The sequence below is a fragment of the Anolis sagrei genome, chromosome 11, assembly GCF_037176765.1.
Source record: "Anolis sagrei isolate rAnoSag1 chromosome 11, rAnoSag1.mat, whole genome shotgun sequence".
In the NCBI taxonomy this organism is placed as follows: Eukaryota; Metazoa; Chordata; class Lepidosauria; order Squamata; family Dactyloidae; genus Anolis; species Anolis sagrei.
The window spans coordinates 8,197,249-8,222,556 of NC_090031.1; the positions used below are offsets into that span (position 1 = coordinate 8,197,249).

A 25,308-nucleotide genomic window follows, 5' to 3' on the forward strand; every position below is an offset into this window, starting at 1 on the left:
TTGAGGCACCAGATCTGGCCATGGTAGTCCACGCCCTGGTTAGTCTGGACCACTGCAATGCTCTCTACGTGGGGCTGCCTTTGAAGATAGTTTGGCCAGATTATTATACTGTGAGAAGATGACTTCTATGCTGCGACAGCTCCACTGGCTGCCGATCTGCTTCCAGGCTAAATACAAAGTGCTAGTTGTCACCTATAAAGCCCTTAATGGTTCAGGTCCAGACTATTTGCAGAACCGCATCTCCTTATACAAACCAGCTTGAGCATTACGATATGCAGAGGAGGGTCTACTCTCGGTCCCACCCCAGTCTCAAGCATGGCTGGTGGGAATGAGAGGTGGGACCTTCTCCATGATCGCTCCCTGCCTCTGGAACTCCCTCCCAAAAGAATTAAAAGCTTCTCATTCTCTCCTTACTTTAAAAAAAACTGCTGAAAACCCACTTGTGCACTTCGGCGTATGGAGAGGAGGAAGACTAATATGCCTGACTTCCACTTTGGCCTAGAGTCCCTTTGAGTGGTCTACAAATAAATTATTATTATTATTATTATTTGAAATACAACAAGATGAGTCCACAGCAGACACGCTGTTGGCTGTTGTATTGGATCACACGTCGGACACTTCCCAAGTGTCTAGGACTGTGTGATGTATCGGCGAATAATGCGTGCAGATCCCAGTAAAGTGGCCTTTTGCAGCTGGCAGATGGTAATTTTGTCAGCGCCGATTGTGTTTAAGTGCAGGCCAAGGTCCTTAGCCACTGCACCCAGTGTGCCGATCACCACTGGGACCACCTTGACTGGCTTGTGCCAGAGTCTTTGCAGTTCGATGTTTAAATCCTCATATCGAGTCATCTTTTCCAGTTGTTTCTCTTCAATCCTGCTGTCACCCGGGATTGCAACATCGACAATCCATAATTTGTTTTTTAACACAGTCATGAGGTCAGGAGTATTGTGTTCCAAAACTCTGTAATATTATTATTGTTATTATTATTATTATTTGAAACACCACAAGATGAGTCCACAGCAGACATTCTGCTGGCTTTTGTATTGGATCACACGTCGAACACTTCCCGAGTGTCTAGGACTGTGTGATGTATCGGCTTATCATTATTATTATTATTATTATTATTATTTTCCTCTCCTCGTGGCTTTATGGCTTCTGGCTTCATTTGTCACATGCTGTCTGTAAAAATTAGCTAAAGGAAAGATTCTGACATTCAGAAAAATAACAACACCTGAGTACAGTTTTAGCATGCCTGTATGTCTGCATCTCAGCCGCAATAATGCAAGGTGTAGCAACATTTTTAAGGCAGCTTAATGGAATGTATAAGAACGTTCTTATCTTGATCAGAGCTCTGTTACTTGCTTTGATGCTTACATACATGTCAGCAGTTTGAAAATAACCGAGATCATATCTGCGTAGTAGAGAAATCCTTTGAGCCTACAAAGTTACAAAACTGATTCTAGTTAAAGGGATCTTCAGTAATAGACTTGAAGAACAAAGTACCAATGACCATTTACAATAATAGATAAGATAGACTGGTATGCACACCTCATGTTTAGCTCCATGTGATTTTTCAACCAGGTGCAAAGAGGGAGATTGAGAAAATTGTGTTGTCAAAGGCTTTCATGGCTGAAATCACTGGGTTGCTGTGAACTTTCCAGGCTAGGTGGCCATGTTCCAGAAGCATTCTCTCCTGACATTTCACCTTCCATAGATGTGGGCGAAACGTCAGAAGAGAATGCTTCTGGAACATGGCCATACAGCCTGGAACACTCACAGCAACCCATGGAGAAAATTATTCCCAATTACAAAATTTCTTGAAGGACACGAGAAGTTCATAGCCCGAAAAAACCTACAACAACCCAAAGAAGTTCATTGTTTGCAATGCATCAAATCAGTGAAAAAAGTCATAACCAACCAATTCCATTATATTTAAGATTAATCATCATTAAGAAGCAATTCTATAGGTTTGTTGTAGGTACTAAACTACTAAGGAAACTTGAGTTTAAAATGTGGTTTGACTTATCCTGGAAGAAAATACAATCCTAGGCATCCGCACAGAAATTATACATCAGTCTTTTCGTTCTTAATGAAAACAGCATGAAATTGAGCAAGATCCTTCTGTGAATAAGCCCCTTTTGAGTTGGTTTAATAACAGATATTTCAGGGAAATGTGACTGTTAACCAAGAAGGACCTCTTTTTATTGAAATGCTGAAGTGTTGAATCAGTCTCCCTTGCCATTCTCAGCTCTGTTTGCACGCACACAACAGGGGATCACACCAATCAAGTTCTGTGAGTTGTATTCAAAAATAAATCACTGCATAGCGAATGCCTGCCTTGTGCCTGAAGAGTCAGGGAGGGACTTGGTTGACTTCGAACAGTCAAGTTACAATGAGCTCCAAGGATCATCTAGCTTTGAGACCACAGGCAGCACTTTCTTCACTTCTACTGTATGGTTGAGAATAGTTGAGAATGAAATCTGAAAGCCTCATTGTGGCTTCATTCATTTGACAGAGCAAGGACTGTTGGGCATCTCCCACAGACACTAAAGCAGATGGCATCAATGTTTCTCCTCTGAAAAGAGCTCCAAACCTGCATTCAAGGTTTTCTGTGGAAGAGGAGATGGCAACTGGTGGATGTTATACTTATGTGTCTCAAAGACTATATAGCTCAGTGGTTCCCAACCTATTTTTGACCAGGGACCACTCTCCAACATTAGTACCCAAAGGATTATGAATCAGTTTTGGTCAACTTTAGATTCAGTTTCATTATTTGGGGTGCTGATTCAGAAAATTGCCTTGGGTAGACCACATGAACTCTAGTTTCTGATACAGAACATATGCCATCCAGTAGTCTACTCGCCCACAGAAAACCATATTTAATAATCTAGAGCTGATGTGGTAGTAGTAATCTTTCATGGGTAGTCAACCTCTCCCCTCCCAACATCCCCATTGCCTCGGCACTATAAAAGGATTTCGCGAAACCAGTTGTTGCCATGTGGTTTCGAGTCAATGGTGTATTTTTTTTTATTTATTTACTTACAGTATTTATATTCCACCCTTCTCACCTCGCAGGGGACTCAGGGCGGATTACAATGTACAGATACATGGCAAATATTCAATACCATAGACACACAATATATATAGACAGACATAGAGGCAATTTAACATTCCAGCTTTTCCTGAGGGTATTTTGGCCACCAGGGGAGCTGGTCCTTCACCGACCATTTGTGACACTGATGAAGTACTTCCTCATTCTTTGCATGCTTGCTGGAGATTTTTATGGCCTCGTAAATTAGTTGAAATTGCCTCTCCGCCTAAGCGGTACCTAAATTTCCTACTTGACAGATACAACTGTTTTTCGTGCTGCAAAGGTCAACAGCAAGCTAGACAAATTGGTTGGACATGCTCCCCAACCCGGGCTGGCTTCAAACTCGTGACCTTTCAGTCAGTAGTGATCTTAATTCAGCTGACTCCCAGCCAGCTGCGCCACAGTCCTGGTGCTAATAATGGTGAGGCTGTAGACCATATTTTCACTGGTAGTCCACAGTCCACAGGTTGGGAACCACTGCTATGGCTGATAGGGGGAAACGGGTGCCATTTTTTGAGTCAGCAGGTCAAAGATACCCACAAACAGGGTTAATTTAAGGTACCAAAATGTGTGTTGGCCAGGGTAATAGCTGTAATTCTCTGGATGTTCAGTTGGGCTTCCTAAGAGAGCATCACCATTGGAAAGTTTATTTTTCCACTCCGTTCCATGTTTCTGAGCTCCTGAAGAGTAGTGGATACATTGGGACTTTGAGTGCCCTATATCCCAATTTAGGGCTTTACAGTTTTTCTGTTTGTCAGCATAATCATCAGATGGTGTTGCGCTCTGGCCTGAATTCATCTTTGCACCACACAAGAATCCAGTCTTACTAACTAACAGTTTATTGAAGAAAACCAATATAAAAAAGCAAAATGCAATGACCCAAAAAGCAATAGGAAAAGGGCTGTTAAAAGGCAATAGTCCATACATCAAGACTTCTCTTCCAAAGGGACAAAATACATGGAAAAACAAGAGTCAAAACATAAGCATAAATCCATAACCAGGAACACAGGAACTTCTTCCAAAACATGAATCCCTGAACATGAGCACAAAACTTTCCCAAAGAACTTAAAGCATAGATTTGAATGTGAAACAAGACCAAGGTGTACACAGTAGTGCAGTGTTGCCTGTTCTAACCTTCTCAGTAAACAATCCTTTAATTTAAGAACAACAAAGCCATGAAGTCTTGCCTTTGACATCTGCTGTGTTGCTTCAAAGATTTCTCGTGGAGTCTCTGATTTCTCACAAAGTCTTTCTGAACTCCGTAATCTGGCTCCCTCTCAGGTGTATTCCCAGGGGAAATATCTCTCCCTTCCAGCTCCTTATCTTCTGTTGCCAAGGAATGACTAGGGAAAAGGTTCTCTCTATCCTCTGATGCCACAACATCTCTCTCTCTCCGCTCTGCTCTGAAGGCATTTCTCTCTCACCAGACACAGACCCATTCTCCCAGGCAGAATTGTGATCTAAAATCCCCTCATTTTCCACATTGGAAAGCCCATCAGTCCTCACAACCTCTGATAGAAATATTTATTTATTTATTTAAAGCTTTTAGATCCCGATCTTCTCACCCTCCTTAGAGGGACTCAGACCGGCTAACAATGCTACAATACAGTCTAAAACAACTCAGACCAGCTAACAATGCTACAATACAGTCTAAAACAACATATATCAACAGAAAAATTAAAATACATCTATATATATAAAAATGCTCTGTGCGTAATGAGTACCCTAAAAACAAAAAAACAAAAACAATGAATGAAATCACACCAAATTTGGCAACAAAATGTCTCGCAACAGAAGGAGTGACCATCACTCAAAAAATTATGATTTTGCATTTGGGAGTTGTAGTTGCTAGGATTTATAGTTCACCTATAATCAAAGAGCATTCTGGACTCCACCAACGATGGAATTGAACCAAACTTGGCACACAGGACTCCCCTGACTAACAGAAAACCCTAGAAGGGTTTGGTGGGCATTGACCTTCAGTTTGGGAATTGTAGTTCACCTACATCTAGAGAGCACTGTGGACTCAAACAATGATGGATCTGGACCAAACTTGGCACGAATACGCAATATGCCCAAATATAAACACAGATGGAGTTTGGGGAAAACAGGCCTGTGGTCAATAACTTTGGTCAATTGTTGGGCTCTGTCATTATTCTGGGAAGGCCTCGTTCCATAGCCAGGATTTCACTAACTTCCTGAAGGTCAGGAGGGAGGGGGCGGATCTAATCTCATTCGGGAGGGAGTTCCATAGCCAGGGGGCCACTACAGAGAAGGCCTTGTCTCTCATTCCCACCAGACGCGATTGAGACAGTGGCGGGACCAAGAGCAGGGCCAACCAGAAGATCTTAACAGCCTTGATGGTTCATAGGGGAGAGGGAGAGAGAAGACAATTCCCTTTAACTACAACAGATTCTATCGTCAGCATCTCTTCAGCAGAAAATGTGACCATCCAGTACATAGGTTGATACATTCCTCCTGTAAATATGAAGTTATTATAAACTGAAGAGTCAAGTGATGTCGCTTCAGTTTATGCCGCAGCCAAGCATGTGATCCTGGCAATGTCTCTCCTTACTAATCACGGCCTTGGACTTGAATAATTCCTCCTTATGTTTGCCCACAAGTCATCCACCTATGCATGTGCATAACCACAATACAATCTTATCAAAAGCTACACTCACATGACCTTACGAAGAATGTTACATTAATCTCTTCTTTCTTCTCCTCCTGAGTGAACTATGTTTGCCCAGAATTGTCCAAACAAGACACAACCTTAACTTGTTTTCAGCTTCCTCGGAGGCTTCTATGAATAGACATTACCTTCTCCTTATCCTCCTATCTCATACCTTTGCAAGTTTTTACAGGTAAACCTTATGAGACACCTGTAGTCTGTAATTCCCAACCCTGTGTGTGTATTGATTCTAATTTTTGTGTACCTTTTGCAGTAAAAATAATGCTCATCATTCGTTTTTGAGCAAGAGTCCATGTATGACTAATTCCTTCCCCCATAAAATTGCGGCTTCTCCTGTTGAGTCATGAACTTCATAAACGTCTTTATTAGCGTGGAAACAGAGGGAGAAAAGCACAACCTCAACATGATCATTTACTGCTGTGTTTTGTGAACCCCGTAAGATTTACAAACAATACGGTTGTGGTGGTTTTGAGACAATGTCAAAGAAGCCAATTGTGATGATAGGAACAAAGAACGTTCTATTTGTGGAGAGACCAGTTGAATGAAATGAAAAGATTTTGGGGCGTGGTGTGGATAGGACATCTTACATAACCATACAAGTTCCATAACTATGTCCCAGTGCCATAATGAAGGAGGTTTGAAACTGAATAAAGTGGAAAGAGGAACACACAGATAATGTAGCTTATTTTGTTTCTGAACAACTCCAGAGGTATTATGGCATTACTCTCTGCACTGATATATTTATTTTAAAAAACCAAGCAACTACCATAATAATAATCATCATCATCATCATCATCATATATAAATAAAAATGTAATGTTCGTTTGTGGGATTTACATAACTCAAAGGCCACTGGACGAATTGCCGCCAAATGTGCACCTTTCAGGCCAACGAGTGACCATCACTCATAAAAACACTGAAAAAACACAGCAGAAAAGACTTGACAAGCCAAAAAATTAAAAAATACATTACAACGCGTGCACAAAACCACATATCTACACATATACACAAATATATACACACAGATATACACATTTATACATACACAAAACACATATACACAGATTGGGCCACAGCAACGAGTGGCAGGGGACAGCTAGTCTATATAAATAAAAATGTAATGTTCGTTTGTGGGATTAACAGAACTCAAAAACCAGTGGGCCAATTGACACCAAATTTGGACGGCATACACCTAATAACCCAATGTATGTCCTTCACTCAAAATTTTTTGATTTTATCATTTGGAAGTTGTAGTTACTGGGAGTTATAGTTCACTACAATCAAAGAGCATTCTGAACTCCACCAAAAATGGCAGTGAACCAAATGTGGCATACAGGACTCCCATGGCCAAGAGAAAACACTAGAAGGATTTGGTGGTCATTGACCTTGAGTTTGGGAGTTGCAGTTTACCTACATCCAGAGTGCACTGTGGACTCAAACAATGATGTAGCTGGACCAAACTTAGCACGAATATTCCATATGCCCAAATATGAACACAGATGGAGTCTAGGGGAAATAGACCTTGACATTTGGGAGTTGGAGTTACTGGGATTTATAGTTCATCTACAAACAAAGAGCATTCTGAATCCCACCAATGACAGAATTGGGGCAAACTTCCCACACAGAGCCCCCATGACCAACAGATACTTAAGGCCATCCAGTCCAACTCCCTTCACCAGGGCAAGAAAACGTAATCAAAGCCTTCCTGACAAAAAGCCAACCAGCCATAGATAGATAGATAGATAGATAGATAGATAGATAGATGATTCACACAGAGAGAGATATAGTATTATAGATTTGAAAGGGACCCCTAAAGAAGGACATTTATATGTTGCATGTTCCAGAGTAGGCAAACCAGTCAATCTCCACATCAACACTGACAAAGAAACAAGAAGAAATACTGTTTACCCACAAGCATGAAGAAACTGCATACATTAGAAACCAACACTTTCTCATTACTTTATTTTCCAGATCACCAGACTGGGCCCCACAACGCGTGGCAGGGGACGGCTAATAATAATAATAATAATAATAATAATAATAATAATAATAATACTGTATTTATCCCCTGCCACCATCTCCCCAAGGGGACTCAGGGCGGCTTACATGAGGCCACGCCCAGCAGTACATCAATGCCAGTGTACAACATAAGAATACAACAATAAAATATAAAAAAATAAAAATAAAATAACATACAACACAAAAAAACATTAAATAAACATATGAGACCATATAAAATCACAATATAAAATCACAATTTTCTGTTCAAATCTCCATCATTGAATCTCAATGGCACATAAGAAAGTGTGGTATGGCAAGGAATTCAGATCAGTAGAATTGCCCTTCCCTGACTTTATTCGACTTTCAGCAATTTAATGTCTCCATTCATTGTAGCTGAATTTGCTTGTGATGCCTGACTCGATTCCTCCCTTTAATTTCAGGGATTTACCTGCTGGATTTAATCTACATCGATTCAGCATACCCTGCCTCGGGAAGCATCATGGAGAATGAACAAAGATCCAACCAAATGAACAATATCCTCCGAATAATTGCCGACTTGCAAGTCTCCTGTAGCTACGGTTGGTAACTGTTCACTGATATTTATACAAAACACTAATAGCAGGCAGCTTTCACGAAGAACAATGTATCAAAAAGGATAATATTATTCATATGAGTTAACAATTTATTTATTTATTTATCGTGTCAGGAGCAAACCAAACAGTTGTATTGCATTTTTAACAAACAAATAAATAAAACACAAATTTTGCAAGCTTGGTAGTTGATTCAATGTCCTTTGACAAGTATCTGGCCACTTGGAGTGCCTCTGGTGTTACTATAAGGTCCTCCATTATGCATGTAGCAGGGCTCAGGTTGCATTGCAGCAGGTGGTCTGTGGTTTGCTCTTCTCCACACTCGCATGTCGTGGATTCCACTTTGTGGCCCAATTTCCTAAGGTTGGCTCTGCATCTCGTGGTGCCAGAGCGCAGTCTGTTCAGCGCCTTCCAAGTCGCCCAGTCTTCTGTGTGCCCAGGGGGGAGTCTCTTATTTGGTATCAGCCATTGGTTGAGGTTCTGGGTTTGAGCCTGCCACTTTTGGACTCTCGCTTGCTGAGGTGTTCCAGCGAGTGTCTCTGTAGATCTTAGAAAACTATTTCTTGATTTAAGTCATTGACGTGCTGGCTGATATCCAAACGGGATGAGCTGGAGATATCACAGCCTTGGTCCTTTCACTATTGGCTGCTACTTCCTGGAGGATGTCAGGTGGTGCAATACCGGCTAGGCAGTGTAATTTCTCCAGTGGTGTAGGGCGCAGACACCCCGTGATAATGCGGCATGTCTCATTAAGAGCCACATCTACTGTTTTTGTGTGGTGAGATGTGTTCCACACTGGGCATGCGTACTCAGCAGCAGAGTAGCAAACCATTAATACAACTAGTAAAATTCCATCTTTAATGTCAATCATAAAAGTAAAGGTAAAGACATTAAGTCTAGTCGAATCTGACTCTGGGAGGTGTTGCTCATGTCCATTTCTAAGCCGAAGAGCCAGCGTTGTTCGTAGATGCCTCCAAGGTCATGTGGCTGGCATGACTGCTTGGAGCTCCATTACCTTCCCGCCAAAGAGGCACCTATCGATCTACTCTTATTTGCATGTTTTCGAACTGCTAGGTTGGCAGAAGCTAGGGCTAATGGCGGGAGTTCACCCTGCTCCATGAATTTAACCGCTGACCTTTCGGTCAGCAAGTTCCACAGTTCAGCAGTTTATCTCACTGTGCCCCTGGAGCTCCAGTCAAATCGGATAATGTCACATTGGATAATAAAATTGTTATGGGTTCATTTTGGTGGCTCATCAATGTTGCAGGCATCTATAGACAGATATAAATATAGAATTATGTTGTAGATGTTCAGTGCCATCCATAGAATCATAGAATCCTAGACCAAGTGGGCCATCCAGTCCAACCTCATTTTGCTAAGAACCAGAAAAATTGCATTCAAAGCACCCCAACATTAGGAAGAACTTCCTATCTGTAAGTTCTCTCTGTCCCGAAGTGTGGTGGAGGCTCCTTCTTTGGAGGCTTTTAAGCAGATGCTGGATGGCCATCTGTTGGGGGCGCTTTTGAGATGTCAAGCCCACACAGCACTCAATGACATTTGAGTCTTGGGAGCACAAGGGGGTTGTTAGTGAAGCTTCGATTTCATTCGAGGAGGGAAGAAATGTTGAAACCAAAAAGGAACTGCTTTGTTTCTTGACTGTTTTTGGAATTGATACGGACTCTTCTTTTCAACACAGATCACCTTATAACATTACCCCATGTGCAAAAGTACTTAAAGTCTGTCCGGTACATTGAGGAACTTCAAAAGTTTGTGGAGGATGACAACTACAAGTAAGTCCTGTTCCCCTCTTTTGCGCTTCAGCTGACTTCATGGAAAAGATGGCCTTGCTATAGACTAGAATAAAAGCTTTTTTTAAAATATTCCTGGCAAGAATGTATATGAGATTTTTTTTGAAAGATGTAGACAGTGATGATATTGTCAGAGGTCTGAATGAAACCCCAGATGGATCTCGCTCGAAGATCTAACCTCATCTCCAAAGTAAGGCCATTTTATAAAAACTGAAAAGGAACAAAACCAGTTAGTTTATTCACTATTCCATTGCCATTTAGGAATTCTGCTCTGTGATAGCGAAACACACAAACTAGATTCAGAAGACCATTTTTCTCACCATGTTATGCTTTCGGAGTCATGTGTCATTAGAGATCGAAGTGCCTATTGAGCTGTAAATGACTCATCACATATTTCAGCTGTCAGCTGATATTCCGTGAGCCATTTTTAAAGGAAATTAGAATAATAAATAATAATTAGAAATATTATTTAATAATTAAATAATAATAATAATAATAATAATAATAAGAAGAAGAAGAAGAAGAAGAAGAAGAAGAAGAAGAAGAAGAAATATCCTGTGTGTATTGGTTGGTAGTGGGGCACATACTTTATTCTATAGATCAGCATTTCTCAACCTGGAGATTGGGACCTCTGGAGGGTCATGAAGGGGTTTCAGAGGGGTCACCAAAGACCATCAGAAAACATATATTTCTAATGGTCTTAGGAACCCCTTTGGCCAAAAAGGTTGAAGATTTATCCACCTGGCCTTCTCTTCCAAAGACCCTCCTCTGCTATGATTGGCCAGCCTCTCAGCCAAGGGGAGGGGAGAGCAGGCATGCTTGGCACATAGCAATGTGGTGCTCATGTGCAGCCGAGGGAGAGTGTGTGAGGCTGGAGGGAGATTTGTGCCTCCAAGTCCCTTCAAGACATGAGGGTTCTGTGTGGGAAGATTGGCCCAATTCTGTTGTTGGTGGGGTTCAGAATGCTCCTTGATTGTAGGTGAACTATAAATCCCAGCAACTACAACTCCCAAATGTCAAGTCTATTTTCCCCAAACTCCACCATTGTTCACATTTGGGCATATTGCATATTCATGCCAAGTTCCCCTTATGAACCATCTAGGACAGGGGTCCTCAAACTAAGGCCCGGGGGCTGGATGCGGCCCTCCAAGGTCATTTACTCGGCCCTCACTCAGGGTCAACCTAAGTCTAAAATGACTTGAAAGTACACAACAACAACAGTCCTATCTCATCAGCCAAAAGCAGGTTCACACTTCCTAATGAAATACTAATAAGTTTATATTTGTTAAAATTGTTCTTTTTTATTATTGTATTGTTTTTAAGTAAGTTTTGGACTACAAATAAGATCTGTGCAGTGTGCATAGGAATTCATTCATGCTTTTTTCAAGTTATAATCCGGCCTTCCAACTGTTTGAGGGACTGTGACCTGTCCCTCTGTTTAAAATGTTTGAGGATCCCTGATCTAGGAACTTAAGATTATCTGGAGAGGCCCTGCTCTCGATACTGCTTTCGTCACAAGTACGTTTGGTGGAGACAAGAGACAGAGCCTTCTCGGCGGTGGCCCCTCGGCTGTGGAACGCCCTCTCTATAGATATTACATCGTCCACCTCCCTTTTAACATTCCGGAAAAAAGTCAAGACGTGGCTTTCTGAACAAGCATTTCCAAATGCAGAGTAACTGACATAGGAAAATGGAACAACAACAATGAGACCAGACAACGTTTTTAAACAAGGAGACACCATGAATGTATATTTTATTGATATGTTTAATTTTTATTATAAGTTATGTTTTTAATTGTATTTATGATATTGTTTTTACCCTGTTAACCGCCTTGAGTCGCCTACGAGCTGAGAAAGGCGGTATACAAATACAGTAAATAAATACATAAATAAGTTAGGTCCAGATCTATCATTGTTTGAGCCCACAGTGTTCTCTGGATGTAGGTGAACTACAACTCTAAAACTCAAGGTCAGTGGCCACCAAACCCTTCCAGTATTTTCTGTTGGTCATGGGAGTTCTGTGTGCCAAGTTTGGTTCAATTCCATCATTGGTGGACTTCAGAGTGCTCTTTGATTGTAGGTGAACTATAAATCCCAGAAACTACAACTCCCAAATGACAAAATTAACCCCACCCCCACCCCCACCCCCAACAACAACCAACAGTATTAGGCGTATTGGGTATTTGTGCCAAATTCCTCCAGTGAATGAAAATACATCCTGCATATCAGATATTTACATTACAATTCATAACAGTAGCAAAATTACAGTTGTGAAGTAGCAACGACAATAATTTTACGGTTGAGGGTCACCACAACATGAGAAACTGTATTAAGGCATCGCAGCATTAGGATGGTTGAGAAACACTGCTGTAGATAGTAGGAAACATGTTTTTATTCTTATTCTAAATAGCTGTTGTAAAAGCCATTTTCTTTGTATTCTTTGTGTTGATCTTGAAGTTAAAATGTACACGAATTCTTATCAGAGCGGCATGAAACCCATCTGAATAGATTTCTGCAGAATCTGTCACCATTTTGTCATTTTGGACAGCAACCAGAAAAGCCAAATTGTTGCTGCTGAAAACCCTCTTTTGTTTATCTTCTTGGTGCATTTATTTTGTTGGATCAGATTGAAAGCAGACATCGGAGCAATGATGTTTTGATACCGAAATCCTGCTTAATGTGTCATGCTCTCTTTCTAGAACCCTGGTCTCCAAATGTTTTGAATGCGGCTTATCACTTCTTTTTCAATATGGGCTTGGGTTTTTTATCAGCATATTCGTGGCAGGATGTGCGTGTATGAAAATATATGTGTAAACTCTCACTGCCTTTTGCCATCTGTTGCTTCCATTGCCTAGAGAAAGGAGTAGGTAGTTTTATGCTGGAAAAAGAAAGACTGAAATGACTGTGACATACATTCAGGTTGAAACGACATACTCTGCTAAGAATGGGAAGACTTTGGGATCCTCAACAGGCCATCACACTTTCTGCAAGAGGTTAAGAATAAATAGATATGGAGTCACGTTACAAACAACAACAATATGCTATGCAGGACCTCATTCATCTGTGTGTACATGTACACATACAACCCTACTATTATTATTCTTCCTATTTATATTCAAAGACATAACTGGGATATTCTCTATGAGTGTCAATTCACAGGCTTCCAGATAATACCACCTTTGCCACTATGGAATCTGAAAGCCTCTCTGAATAAACATTATAGTTATTGTTAGTAGTAGTAAAAAGGTAAAGGTTTCCCCTTGACATTAAGTCTACGCATGTCCAACTCTGGGGAGTGGTGCTTATCTCCATTTCTAAGCCAAAGAGCTGCCGTTGTCCGTAAGCACCTCCCAGGTCATTTAGTCAGCATGACTGCATGGAGCGCAGTTACCTTCCCACAGAAACGGTACCTATTGATCTACTCAAATTTGCATAAAATTGGTATAAAATGTTCCATAGATGGTATCTGACCCCTAATAAATTAAGTCATATGTACAAAAATGTCTCAGACAAATGTTGGAAGTGCAGTGAACAAATCGGTACATTCTACCATATGTGGTGGACATGCAAAGAAACGTCTAAGTATTGGTCATTAATACACGAGGAGATACAAAAAATATTGAAAAGGAAGTTTAAAAAGAAGCCGGAGTATTATTTATTAGGTTTTACAGACTCAGACTTAAAATTGGAAGAGAACGAAGATATACTATTGACATATTTTACTACTGCAGCGAGGATTATTTTTGCCAAACATTGGAAAAATGAACAGATTCCTATTATTGATGAATGGATGGATAAGGTTAAAGAAATAAGGGATATGGATGAATTAACTTTTTTGATGAGAAAAAATACCGGAAAATCGTTAAAGAGAACAGATTGGACCCTTTTTTATGACTATGAAAAGAAAAACACAGAAAAGCATTAAAGGATAAGAATATACAAGCTAGTTCGAGAAGTATCGAGAGAAGATCCTGAGGTTGGAGTGGAAGTCATTTTAGAATGGTGTGCGTTTTTCCTTTTTTTTTTTTTGGACTTTTTTTTTTTCATTCATTTTTTCTTTTTTTCCTTCATTTTTGCTCCTTTTTCTCGATTTTTTTTTCGATTTTTTTTTTTTTTGGCCCTTTTTTCTGGCCGCTCTTTGAGGGGCAAGTGGGTTTCCTACTTTTCTATTTTCTTTAGTATTGTTCTCCCTCTTTCCTTGTGTTGTTGTGTAAAATGTTTAATAAAAATTATTTTTTAAAAAATTGCATGTTTCCGAACTGCTAGGTTGGCAGAAGCTCACCCCACTCCCCCATTCGAACCGCCAACCTTTTGGTCAGCAAGTTCAGCAGCTCAGCAGTTTAACCTGCTGTACCACCAAATAATTGTGTTATTAATGTATTGTCGATGGCTTTCATGGCCAGAATCACGGAGTTGTAGGTTTTTTCGGGCTAAATGGCCATGTTCTAGAGGCATTCTCTCCTGACGTTTCGCCTGCTTCTATGGCAAGCATCCTCAGAGGCAGTGAGGTCATTACCTCTGAGGATGCTTGCCATAGATGCAGGCAAAACGTCAGGAGAGAATGCCTTCTCTTCAGGCTAAACATGCCCAGCTCCTTAAGCCGCTCCTCATAGGGCTTGTTCTCCAGACCCTTTATCATTTTAGTCGCCCTCCTCTGGACATTTACCTCCAAGGTAAATGACCTTGGAGGGTCGTATCCAGCCCTTAGTTTGAGGACCCCTGACCTACTACAATGCAACCTGAGCCCTGCCACATGCACAGTGGACAACCTTCTCACAGCAACACCAGAGGCACTCCAAGTTGGCCAGCTTCTGGACAAAAGACATGTAGTATAATGCACAATATGACTTGGTGGGTTAGCATGACATACATCACCTAAGAAAAACTGCAGCACAAGATACAGTCAATGCCAAAGCATTTGAGATGTTTCTGGGGATGAATTTCCTCCCACAAATTTGAGCATAAAGCTCAGTAAGATCGAGGAAAACCAGCAACCCTAAAACCACTCTTACTTAAGAGAAAGGGGATTTCTTTCTTCCTTTCTAAGAATCCTGAACATCAGAAAGGAGGCACTGACCCATTGTGATCTGAAAAAAAACCTTTCCCCACAATGGCCAAGGATGCTGCTTTTTCTGAAGCAAAGGAACTTGTGGGAAAGCTGAAACAGATCCACGTTGCTGGGAAAGCAGTCAGGAAGGAGACAGTTCTCCAGGCTGTTGCCAATTTCAGAGTTGTCAATTAGAGGTATGGAAGCTCAGTTGTGTTTGAAACTTGGAGAAAAAGAGGAATCCAACTGAGAATCCAAAGACTGAAGAAATGGAAAGAAGCAAATGTTCCAAGGTCAGCACGATTTCAAGCGCTGTATTGCTTACATAGGCAACTAGCAGATGATTTGTTCTGCAGCTGTTCAGGGGACAGTCAAGGTGGAAATGGAGAAACAGAAGCTTTCCGGGCAGGGCCCAGGAGCTACATTTAGCCTGAGCGGGGTGCTGGGGATGCAAGGGAAATCCAGAAAAAGAGCTCACCCTAAAAATAATAGTAACGCATAGGCCGGCTCTACAACACCATCTCACAAATGTGCTTAAAACAGAGCGGTGGAAGTAAGCGTGGCAAATATAGGGCTCTGCCTGCATTTATTTGCAGACTGCCAACTACAAAAATGGCAGAGGAAATTGACCCTCTGAGTATCTTGATTTTATAACAGCCAGCCAGAAGGAGGAGGCACTAACTGACCTGGCTTTTCATAGAATCAAAGAGTTGGAAGAGACCTCATGGGCCATCCAGTCCAACCCCATTCTGCCAAGAAGCAAGAATATTGCATTCAAATCACCCCTGACAGATGGCCATCCAGCCTCTGTTTAAAAGCTTCCAAAGAAGGAGCCTCCACCACACTCCGGGGCAGAGAGTTCCACTGCTGAACGGCTCTCACAGTCAGGAAGTTCTTCCTCATGTTCAGATGGAATCTCCTTTCTTGTAGTTTGAAGCCATTGTTCCTTGTCCTAATCTCCAGGGACGCAGAAAACAAGCTTGCTCCCTCTTCCCTGTGACTTCCTCTCACATATTTATACATGGCTATCATATCTCCTCTCAGCGTTCTCTGCTTCAGGCTAAGCATGCCCAGCTCCTTAAGCTCCTCATAGGGCTTGTTCTCCAGACCCTTGATCATTTTAGTCGCCCTCCTCTGGACACATTCCAGCTTGTCAATATCTCTCTTGAATTGTGGTGCCCAGAATTGGACACAATATTCCAAGTGTGGTCTAACCAAAGTGGAATAGAGCATGGGGAGCATGACTTCCCTAGATCTAGACACTATGGTCCTATTGATGCAGGCTACAATCCCATTGGCTTTTTCTGCCGCCACATCACATTGTTAGCTCATGTTTAACTTGTTGTCCACGAGGACTCCAAGATCTTTTTCACACATACTGCTCTCGAGCCAGGCATTGCCCCCATTCTGTATCTTTGCATTTCGTTTTTTCTGCCTAAGTGGAGTATCTTTCATTTGTCCCTGTTGAACTTCATTTTGTTAGTTTTGGCCCATCTCTAATCTGTCAAGATCGTTTTGGTACTAACGTTGGAGAGTGGTCCCTGGTCAAAGTAGTCTCTGGTTAAAATAAAGTCTGGGAACCACTCACTTAGATGAATCCTCCACCTTGTGTGACTGTGGACAGAACAAACAACTCAGCATCTGCAAGCTTGTCCACATTGCCCTGCCTCATGCACAGAGGAAGAACTGTTTAAAGCTACAGACAATGTGATCGCTGTTGCCTGTTTTTAGCTGCTTATGATCCCTTTATTTTACCTGTTTTAAACTTATTTATTATGCAATGCTCTTGACACAAAATAAATAATTGCACTTTATAGGGACAAGATCAGTAATGATTTTTTCCTGTGAATGCAGGCCCCAAGGTTGAACGAGAAAACATTTTCAAGGGTGCGTATATAAGATTTTCAGCTCGAGGAGGTATATTTCCTGTAACGGATTAATGTTTTTTAAAAAGGTGAATCTCACATTCTGCCAAGGATAAGAAATAGCTCTCTGGAGTCTAAGCAATGCTCCTGTTTCAATAAAAAATGCCATGGAAAAAAGCAAGAGAAGACATTTTTCCCCTATAAGGTCTGAAAGCACTTCCTACCTCGACAAGGCTAATACATCCTTTTGGCATGGCTCCCAAAGGAGGAAAAAGCGGTAAGTCTCGTCTGCAGCCTATGTGATCCAAGAGGAAGAGGAGCTTTTTGGCTAAATACACAAAAGAAATGCATACCTTTGGAATCGGGAGAAAGACAAAAAAAGAAACCAGCTCAAGACGAAGTCTGGATGCCATTCTCTGACCACCTGCGGAGAAGAACCTATACTGCTAAACCAACAAACATGGCTGCGTAGGAGCAGGGCTTCCCTTCGCTGCCAATACGCTTTCATTCTTTCTAGAGAACTGCCTGGTACAGTCTCCCGAGATGCCGACAATTTGATTTATTTGAAGAGCAAATGAACACATTTATTCAGGAAACAAACATTCAGATCAAAAGGAAGAGCACCGCATGACCTTTATCAAAATGTATATAAATCCTGGTTTGTGTTGCTTGCAGGGCCTCTGTGGAGATTAAAAAGCGTTTCCAGGAAGAAGAAGGGAAAAAAAGGAAAGAAGAGAAATTACTCATGTTTTGTCGCACTTCCAAGTGTTATGTCATGGCCTTAAATATTTAGAGAAACCCTTTGTTTTGTTCCGTTCCATACAGAATATTCACTAATGAAAAACTACTGTATATATAATCTCAACATCATTGCATGAATGTGAAAAACTGTCCAAGAATTGAATTAGGCAATGTGGTTTAGTCTCTGGCATCCAGCCTAGGAACTACAATAAACACACACGCACACACACTCCGATCCAAATTATTCACTTTTCACTAGTGCTATGGAGAATAATCCCCATGCTTACATGCAACGTCCCAAGAAAATATAAAAAACTATTACCCCACGAATGTCTCCCATGTGAACTCTGCTTATATGAGTGTGTATCGACAGCTGTAAAAGTGTGTATTCCAACTGGGAGAGCTCTCATTCATTTGAACTGAGGTTGAACTGAGGTAGGGTGAATATAAATCGTAATAGAAATACAAAACATGGCGAGCGTGAGAGGTCAGTTCAGTTTCAATGATTGACAAAAATAGATAAAGAGACAAAGAATCATAGAATTATTAAGTTTGAATAGACCTCGTGGGCCATCCAGTCCGACCCCTTGGCAAGAAGCAGGAAAATTGCATTCAAAGGTGGGAGTCAAGGTGTGTAGATGGAACAGTGTAGATGGAAACTAAGACCCGGGGGCCGGATACGGCCCTCCAAGGTAATTTACCCAGCCCTCGCTCAAACGAAGGCCCGGGGGCCAGATATGGCTCTCCAGGGTCATTTACCCGGCCCTCGCTCAAACTAAGGCCCGGGAGCCGGATACGGCCCTCCAAGGTAATTTACCCGGCCCTCGCTCAAACTAAGGTCCGGGGGCCGGATACGGCCCTCCAAGGTAATTTACCCAGCCCTCGCTCAAACTAAGGCCCGGGGGCCAGTTATGGTCCTCCAAGGTCATTTACCCGGCCCTTGCTCAAACTAGGGGCCGGATACGGCCCTCCAAGGTAATTTACCCGGCCCTCGCTCAAACTAAGGTCCGGGGGCCGGATACGGCCCTCCAAGGTAATTTACCCGGCCCTTGCTCAAACTAAGGCCCGGGGGCCAGTTATGGTCCTCCAGGGTCATTTACCCAGCCCTCGCTCAAACTAAGGCCCGGGGGCCGGATACGGCCCTCCAAGGTCATTTACCCGGCCCTCGCTCAAACTAGGGGACAGATACGGGCCTCCAAGGTTATTTACCCGGCCCTTGCTCAAACTATGGCCCAGGGGCCAGATACGGCCCTCCAAGGTCATTTACCCGGCCCTTGCTCAAACTAGGGGCCGGATACAGCCCTCCAAGGTAATTTACCCAGCCCTCACTCAGACTAAGGACCAGGGGCCAGATATGGCCCTCCAAGGTCATTTACCTGGCCCTCACTCAGGGTCAACCTAAGTCTGAAATGGCTTGAAAGCACACAACAACAACAATCCTATCTCATCAGCCAAATGCAGGCCCACACTTCCCATTGAAATTCAAATATGTTTCTATTTGTTAATTTTTTTCTTCTTTTTAATTATTCTATTATTTTTAAGTGTTTTTTTTCTTCACTACAAATAAGATATGTGCAGTGTGCATAGGAATTCATTCATGTGTTGTTGTTTTTCAAATTATAATCCGGCCCTCCAACAGTTTGAGGGACTGTGACCTGGCCGTCTGTTTAAAAAGTTTGAGGACCCCTATTTTTGTGTGTTGATATGGACTTTGGACCAGAAAAGAGACATAATAAAGTGGGCATGAGAACTTTCGTTATAACAATGTAGTATTTATCTATTTATTTATCATGTCAGAAGTGCATTGAAAATGCAGTTATAACCACAAACCAAGTTAAAAACTTGTTGTTCAGTCGTTCAGTCGTTTCCAACTCTTCGTGACTCCATGGACGAGTCCACGCCAGAGCTCCCTGTCAGTCGTCACCACCCCCAGCTCCTTCAAGGTCAATCCAGTCACTTCAAGGATACCATCCATCCATTTTGCCCTTGGTCGACCCCTCTTCCTTTTTCCTTCCATTTTCCCCAGCATAATTGTCTTCTCTAATCTTTCCTTTCTTCTCATGATGTGGCCAAAGAACTTCATCTTGGCCTCTACAATCCTTCTTTCCAATGAGCAGTCAGGCTTTATTTCTTGAAGTTAAAAACTTGGCATGATACTAAATGTCCTTTGACCAGAAGCTGGCCACTTGGAGTGCCTTTGGTATTGCTGTAAGAAGGTCCCCCATTGTGCATGTGGCAGGGCTCAGGTTGCATTGTAGTAAGTGGTCTGTGGACTCCACTTTGTGGCTCCATTTCTTAAGATTCGCTCTGCACCTCATGGTGCCAGAGCACAGTCTATTCAGCTACTTCCAAGATGCCCAGTCTTCTGTGCACCTAGGGGGGATTCCCTCATCCAGTATCAGCCATGGATTGAGGTTTTGAGTTTTTGCCTGCCACTTTTGGACTCCTGCTTGCTGAGGTGTTCCTGTATGGAAGTAGATTTAAATTGCTCATTCTTCAGAAGGAAAGTCCCTGGTATCCTACTCCCTAATTGTCCAGCCTCTGTTTGTAGCTACGGATATTCCAGGAAGAGCAAGTGTTGGATTGTTCCCTTCCAAATAGTTAATTTACACTCAGTTATATTTAGCGTCCTATTAGTCACAGCAGTCTCGGAAGCCACTTTTAGCACTTCCAGTCAGAAGCACTTTAGAAAGAGTTGCGCTTTAGTTGGCTTAATTGATCACAGATGCAGGATACTCGAAAATTAGCCACTCCATGTGACACTAAGGACAATCCGCCCAGCTCCTCGTTGGTTTCCCTTCTGATTTTGTTCATGCTATCAAGTTGTAGAGTTCAATTCCAAAACAACCACAGCAGCAAAGAACTTTATTGTTTTACTGAAGATTTTTCCCTCTCTCCACTTCCTTCCTTCCTTCCTTCCTTACTTACTTACTTACTTACTTACTTACTTAGGCAATCCTTCATTGTCCAAGTAGGATAATCTTCCAGGGTAGGTCCATAGGTGACTGTGGAGCCCTATTCTTGATATGCATTGTCTCCCGCAGTGCGGACATCAGTTTCCAGGTGGAAGGCAGTCCCGGTCGGGGTTGGTTTGACGTGCCTTCCTCTTGGCACGTTTTTCTCTTTCGCCCTCCATTTGTGCCTCTTCAAATTCTGCAGCACTGCTGGTCACAGCTGACTTCGAGCAGGAGTGCTCAAGGACCAGGGCTTCTCAGTTCTCAGTGTCTATGCCAGAGTTTTTAAGGTTGGCTTTGAGCCCATCTTTAAATCTCTTTTCCTGCCCACCAGTGTTCCATTTTCCGTTCTTGAGTTCAGAGTAGAGCAACTGCTTTGGGAGATGGTGGTCAGGCATCCGGACAACGTGGCCGGTCCAGCAGAGTTGATAACGGAGGACCATCGCTTCAATGCTGGTGGTCTTTGCTTCTTCCAGCACACTGACATTTGTCCACTTGTCTTCCCAAGAGATTTGCAAGATTTTCCGGAGGCAGCGCTGATGTTATCGTTTCAGGAGTTGCATGTGACGTCTGTAAACAGTCCACGTTTTGCAGGCATACAGCAGGGTTGGGAGGACAATAGCTTTATAATACAGAATAATAATAATAATAATAATAATAATAATAATAATAATAATAGCTTCCATACAGAAGAAGGAGAATGACAATAAGATCTGCTCCATAGTTTTGTATAGGTTTTGCATAAATTTGTACAGAAGAAGCAAGCTTCTTAGCTTCCTTCCCTCCTTACTTCATTCCTTCCTTCCTTCCTTTTTTTCCAAGACAGTCAGTTTTTAATGGCGTATGTCCTCTTAACAGCATCAGAAAGCTACACAAAAGACAGTACAAGTTAGTACTGCTGTTGCATTCCCGGCCTGGAAACACCTATGACCACCGCACTACACAAGAGTCCAGGAATTTAACAAACAGTTTATTGTAAAACATATAAAAAGCATATTAAAAAGCAGGAACAAGAAAGAAAGAAAGAAAGAAAGAAAATTCCAAAATGTTTTGGCAACAGGTGATAACCAAACAATAATCCAAATGTCTCATAAAGTTCCAGAGGTGACAAAGTCAACAAACACCTAGAAATCACAGACACAGCATACTTCCACAAGCAAGAAGATGTAACTAGTAAAAACTTGGAACAGAAGCATAGAAAACTTCCAGGATATTAAAATCCAAAACTAAGGCTTGACTTGAACCAGAAACAAGAGAATTCAGACTTAGCTTCTCCTCTAATACAGCATTGCCTGAACTGACCTTAAGGTAAACAACTTGTTGTTTAATAGACACCCATGAAAGCTTTAAGTTTCCTGTGAATTTTCTCCACAACGTTCCCATGTAATCTTTCAGATCGATGTAATCTATTTTCGGCTCTCATTTGTAAACAAAGACTTTTGTTGATCTCCGTAGCTACAGGTGGTTTCTTCTGGGAACCCTCTTTATCACTCAGCTCTTCACTCGATTCCTTATCTGCTTTTGCTACTTCTGGCTCCCCTAACTGGCTTTGAGTGCATTTTCTGAGCAAGTTTTCTCACAGAGAGAACCATCATTTCTCAGACCTTGTGCCACAGGAAAGCCCACAATCCTCTTTAAATCATCAATGAAACCATCAGCCTCTGGCTGATCTACAAAACTGCTTACTGCAGTGTGAAGTTTGCTGCTGGCTCCGTTTTCCATGTAGTCAAATTAGTCTCTTTTTAACAATCTGTTCACCCTTATGCCTTCATAGACTGTCTTCATAGACCTGTCAGCAGCCTATGATACTGTGAACCACCGCTTCCTCCTGAGAAAAATGTATAATATCACAAAGGACGACCGCCTCACCCACCTCATAGGGAACCTGCTACAAAACAGGAGCTTTTTTGTTGAGTTCCAGGGTCAGAGAAGCAGATGGCGGAAACAGAAGAATGGCCTGCCTCAGGGGAGCGTGCTTGCTCCATCCATGTTCAACATCTACACAAATAACCAGCCATTGCCAGAAGGGACAGAGAGTTTCATCTATGCTGATGATCGTGCTATTACTGCTCAAGCAGGGAGCTTTGAGACGGTAGAACAGAAGCTCTCCGAAGGTCTGGGTGCTCTTACTGCCTATTACAGGGAAAACCAGCTGATCCCTAACCCATCTAAAACACAGACATGTGCCTTTCATCTCAAGAACAGATAAGCATCCCGAGATCTGAAGATCACCTGGGAAGGAATTCCACTGGAGCATTGCAGCGCACCCAAATACCTGGGAGTCACTCTGGACCGTGCTCTTACCTACAAGAAGCACTGCCTGAACATCAAGCAAAAAGTGGGTGCTAGAAACAATATCATACGAAAGCTGACTGGCACAACCTGGGGATCACAACCAGATATAGTGAAGACATCTGCCCTTGCGCTGTGCTACTCTGCTGCTGAGTATGCATGCCCAGTGTGGAACACATCTCACCACACTAAAACAGTGGGTGTGGCTCTGAATGAGACATGCCGCATTATCACGGGGTGTCTGCGCCCTACACCACTGGAGAAATTACACTGCTTAGCCGATATTGCACCACCTGACATCCGCCAGGAAGTAGCAGCCAATAGTGAAAGGACCAAGGCAGAGACATCTCCAGCTCATCCCCTGTTTGGGTATCAGCCAGCACGTCAACGACTTAAATCTAGAAATAGTTTTCTAAGATCTACAGAGACACTCGCAGGAACACCTCAGCAAGCGAGAGTCTAAAAGTGGCAGGCTCAAACCCAGCACCTCAACCAATGGCTGATACCAAATGAGAGACTCCCTCCTGGGCACACAGAAGACTGGGCGACTTGGAAGGCGCTGAACAGACTGTGTTCTGGCACCTCGAGATGCAGAGCCAACCTTCAGAAATGGGGCTACAAAGTGGAATCCTCGACATGCGAGTGTGGAGAAGAGCAAACCACTGACCACCTGCTGCAATGCAACCTGAGCCCTGCCACATGCACAGTGGAGGACCTCCTTGCAGCAACACCGGAAACACTGCAAGTGGCCAGATACTGGTCAAAGGACATTTAACCAACTACCAAACTCACAAGTTTTGTATTTGTCTGTTTGTTTGCTTTGTTCTGTTAGAAATGTAATATAATGGACTGGTTGCTCTGACACGACAAATAAACCCTTATGCCAATCCAGAATGGTATCACTTCCCTGAATCTATATTCCCTTTGTAGACTTAAACCCTCACCTAACCTTTAGAGTAAAGGAAACCCAACATTTGGGATTATAACTTCCACAGTTCCCAAGGTAGGCATGGCCAATGGCTACGCTGGTTTAGGAATCTGGGATTTTGCTCTGAAGGTGGATGGAATTGAAACTTTTCATGTCTTATTTGCTTTGAATTGCCAGTAGTGATTTGAAGAAATGCCGGGTATGTTTTTCTTTTCTTTTCCAAACTCATCAGCAGCAAATTAAAGGGGAGTGATTAAGGGAAATGAATCAGGGAACATGATCTTGATTATCCTTCCAGATTTCCACAGTCACACACTCTCTGTCTCTTTAATCTGTTTGCCTGGAATGATTAGGGATGTGTCTCAGCCAAGTGCTTAGCAACTTTTTAAGGGGTTGAACTTTAAGCACAAATGATAGACAGATGAACCTTGTGCCAGAGGGTAGCGTGCCATGTGTCCTCACCAGGGCAGTCGTCTGGGAACAGAAGTCAACTTCCTCAGCTCTGAAAGTTTAATCAAAAGGGACGCCAACTCAAACATCAAGTGGTTCCTCTATAGAATAGGTTTTTCCTAGGTCAGGCTGTCAAAGGCCTTTCATGGCTCGCTGTGAGTTTTCCAGGCTGTCTGGCCATGTTCCAGAAGCATTCTCTCCTGACGTTTCACCCATATCTATGGCAGACATCCTCAGACGCTGTGACATCTGTTGGAAACTAGGCAAGTGAGGTTTATATATCTGTGGAATGATGTCTAGGGTGGGAGAAAGAACACTTGTCTGTTTGAGGTAGATGCGAATGTAGCAATTGGCCACTTTGATTGGCATTGAATGGCCTAGCAGTTTTCAAGGTCTGGCTTCTTACTACTTGGAGAAATCCTTTGTTGGGAGATGATTAGTTGGCCCTGATTGTTTCTTGTCTGTAATTTCGCGGTTTAAGAGTTTTTGAGAAGTAATAAAGTGGGCATGAGAACATGCTGATGGCTGAGATATGATGTCTAGGGTGGGAGAAAGAACTCTTGTCTGTTTGAGGCAAATGTGAATGTTGCAATTGGCCACCTAGATTAGCATTGAATAGCTTTGCAGCTTCAAAGCCTGGCTGCTTCCTGTCTGGGGAATCCTTTGTTGGGAGGTGTTTGCTGGCCCTGATTGTTTCCTATCTCGAATTCCCCTGTTTTCTGAGTGTTGCTCTTTAGCCAGATTTTGCTCATTTTCATGGTTTCTTTCTTTTTGTTGGAATTGTCCACATGCTTCTTATGGATTTCAATGACTTTTCCGTGTAGTCTGACATGGTGGTTCTGAGAGTCGT

At 42.3% G+C, this 25,308-nt stretch overlaps 1 protein-coding gene across 8 annotated transcripts in view; it reads left to right on the top strand.

The window, feature by feature from the left end:
- Positions 1-25,308, top strand: part of RALGPS1 (Ral GEF with PH domain and SH3 binding motif 1) — a 209,094-nt gene that overhangs the window by 135,205 nt on the left and 48,581 nt on the right. For all 8 annotated transcript variants that reach the window (XM_060757388.2, XM_060757392.2, XM_060757390.2 and 5 more), the window contains exons 10-11: positions 8,225-8,362; positions 10,071-10,164. In XM_060757388.2, coding sequence (XP_060613371.1) covers positions 8,225-8,362; positions 10,071-10,164 — 232 coding nt within the window. The remainder of the gene's footprint in view (positions 1-8,224; positions 8,363-10,070; positions 10,165-25,308) is intronic.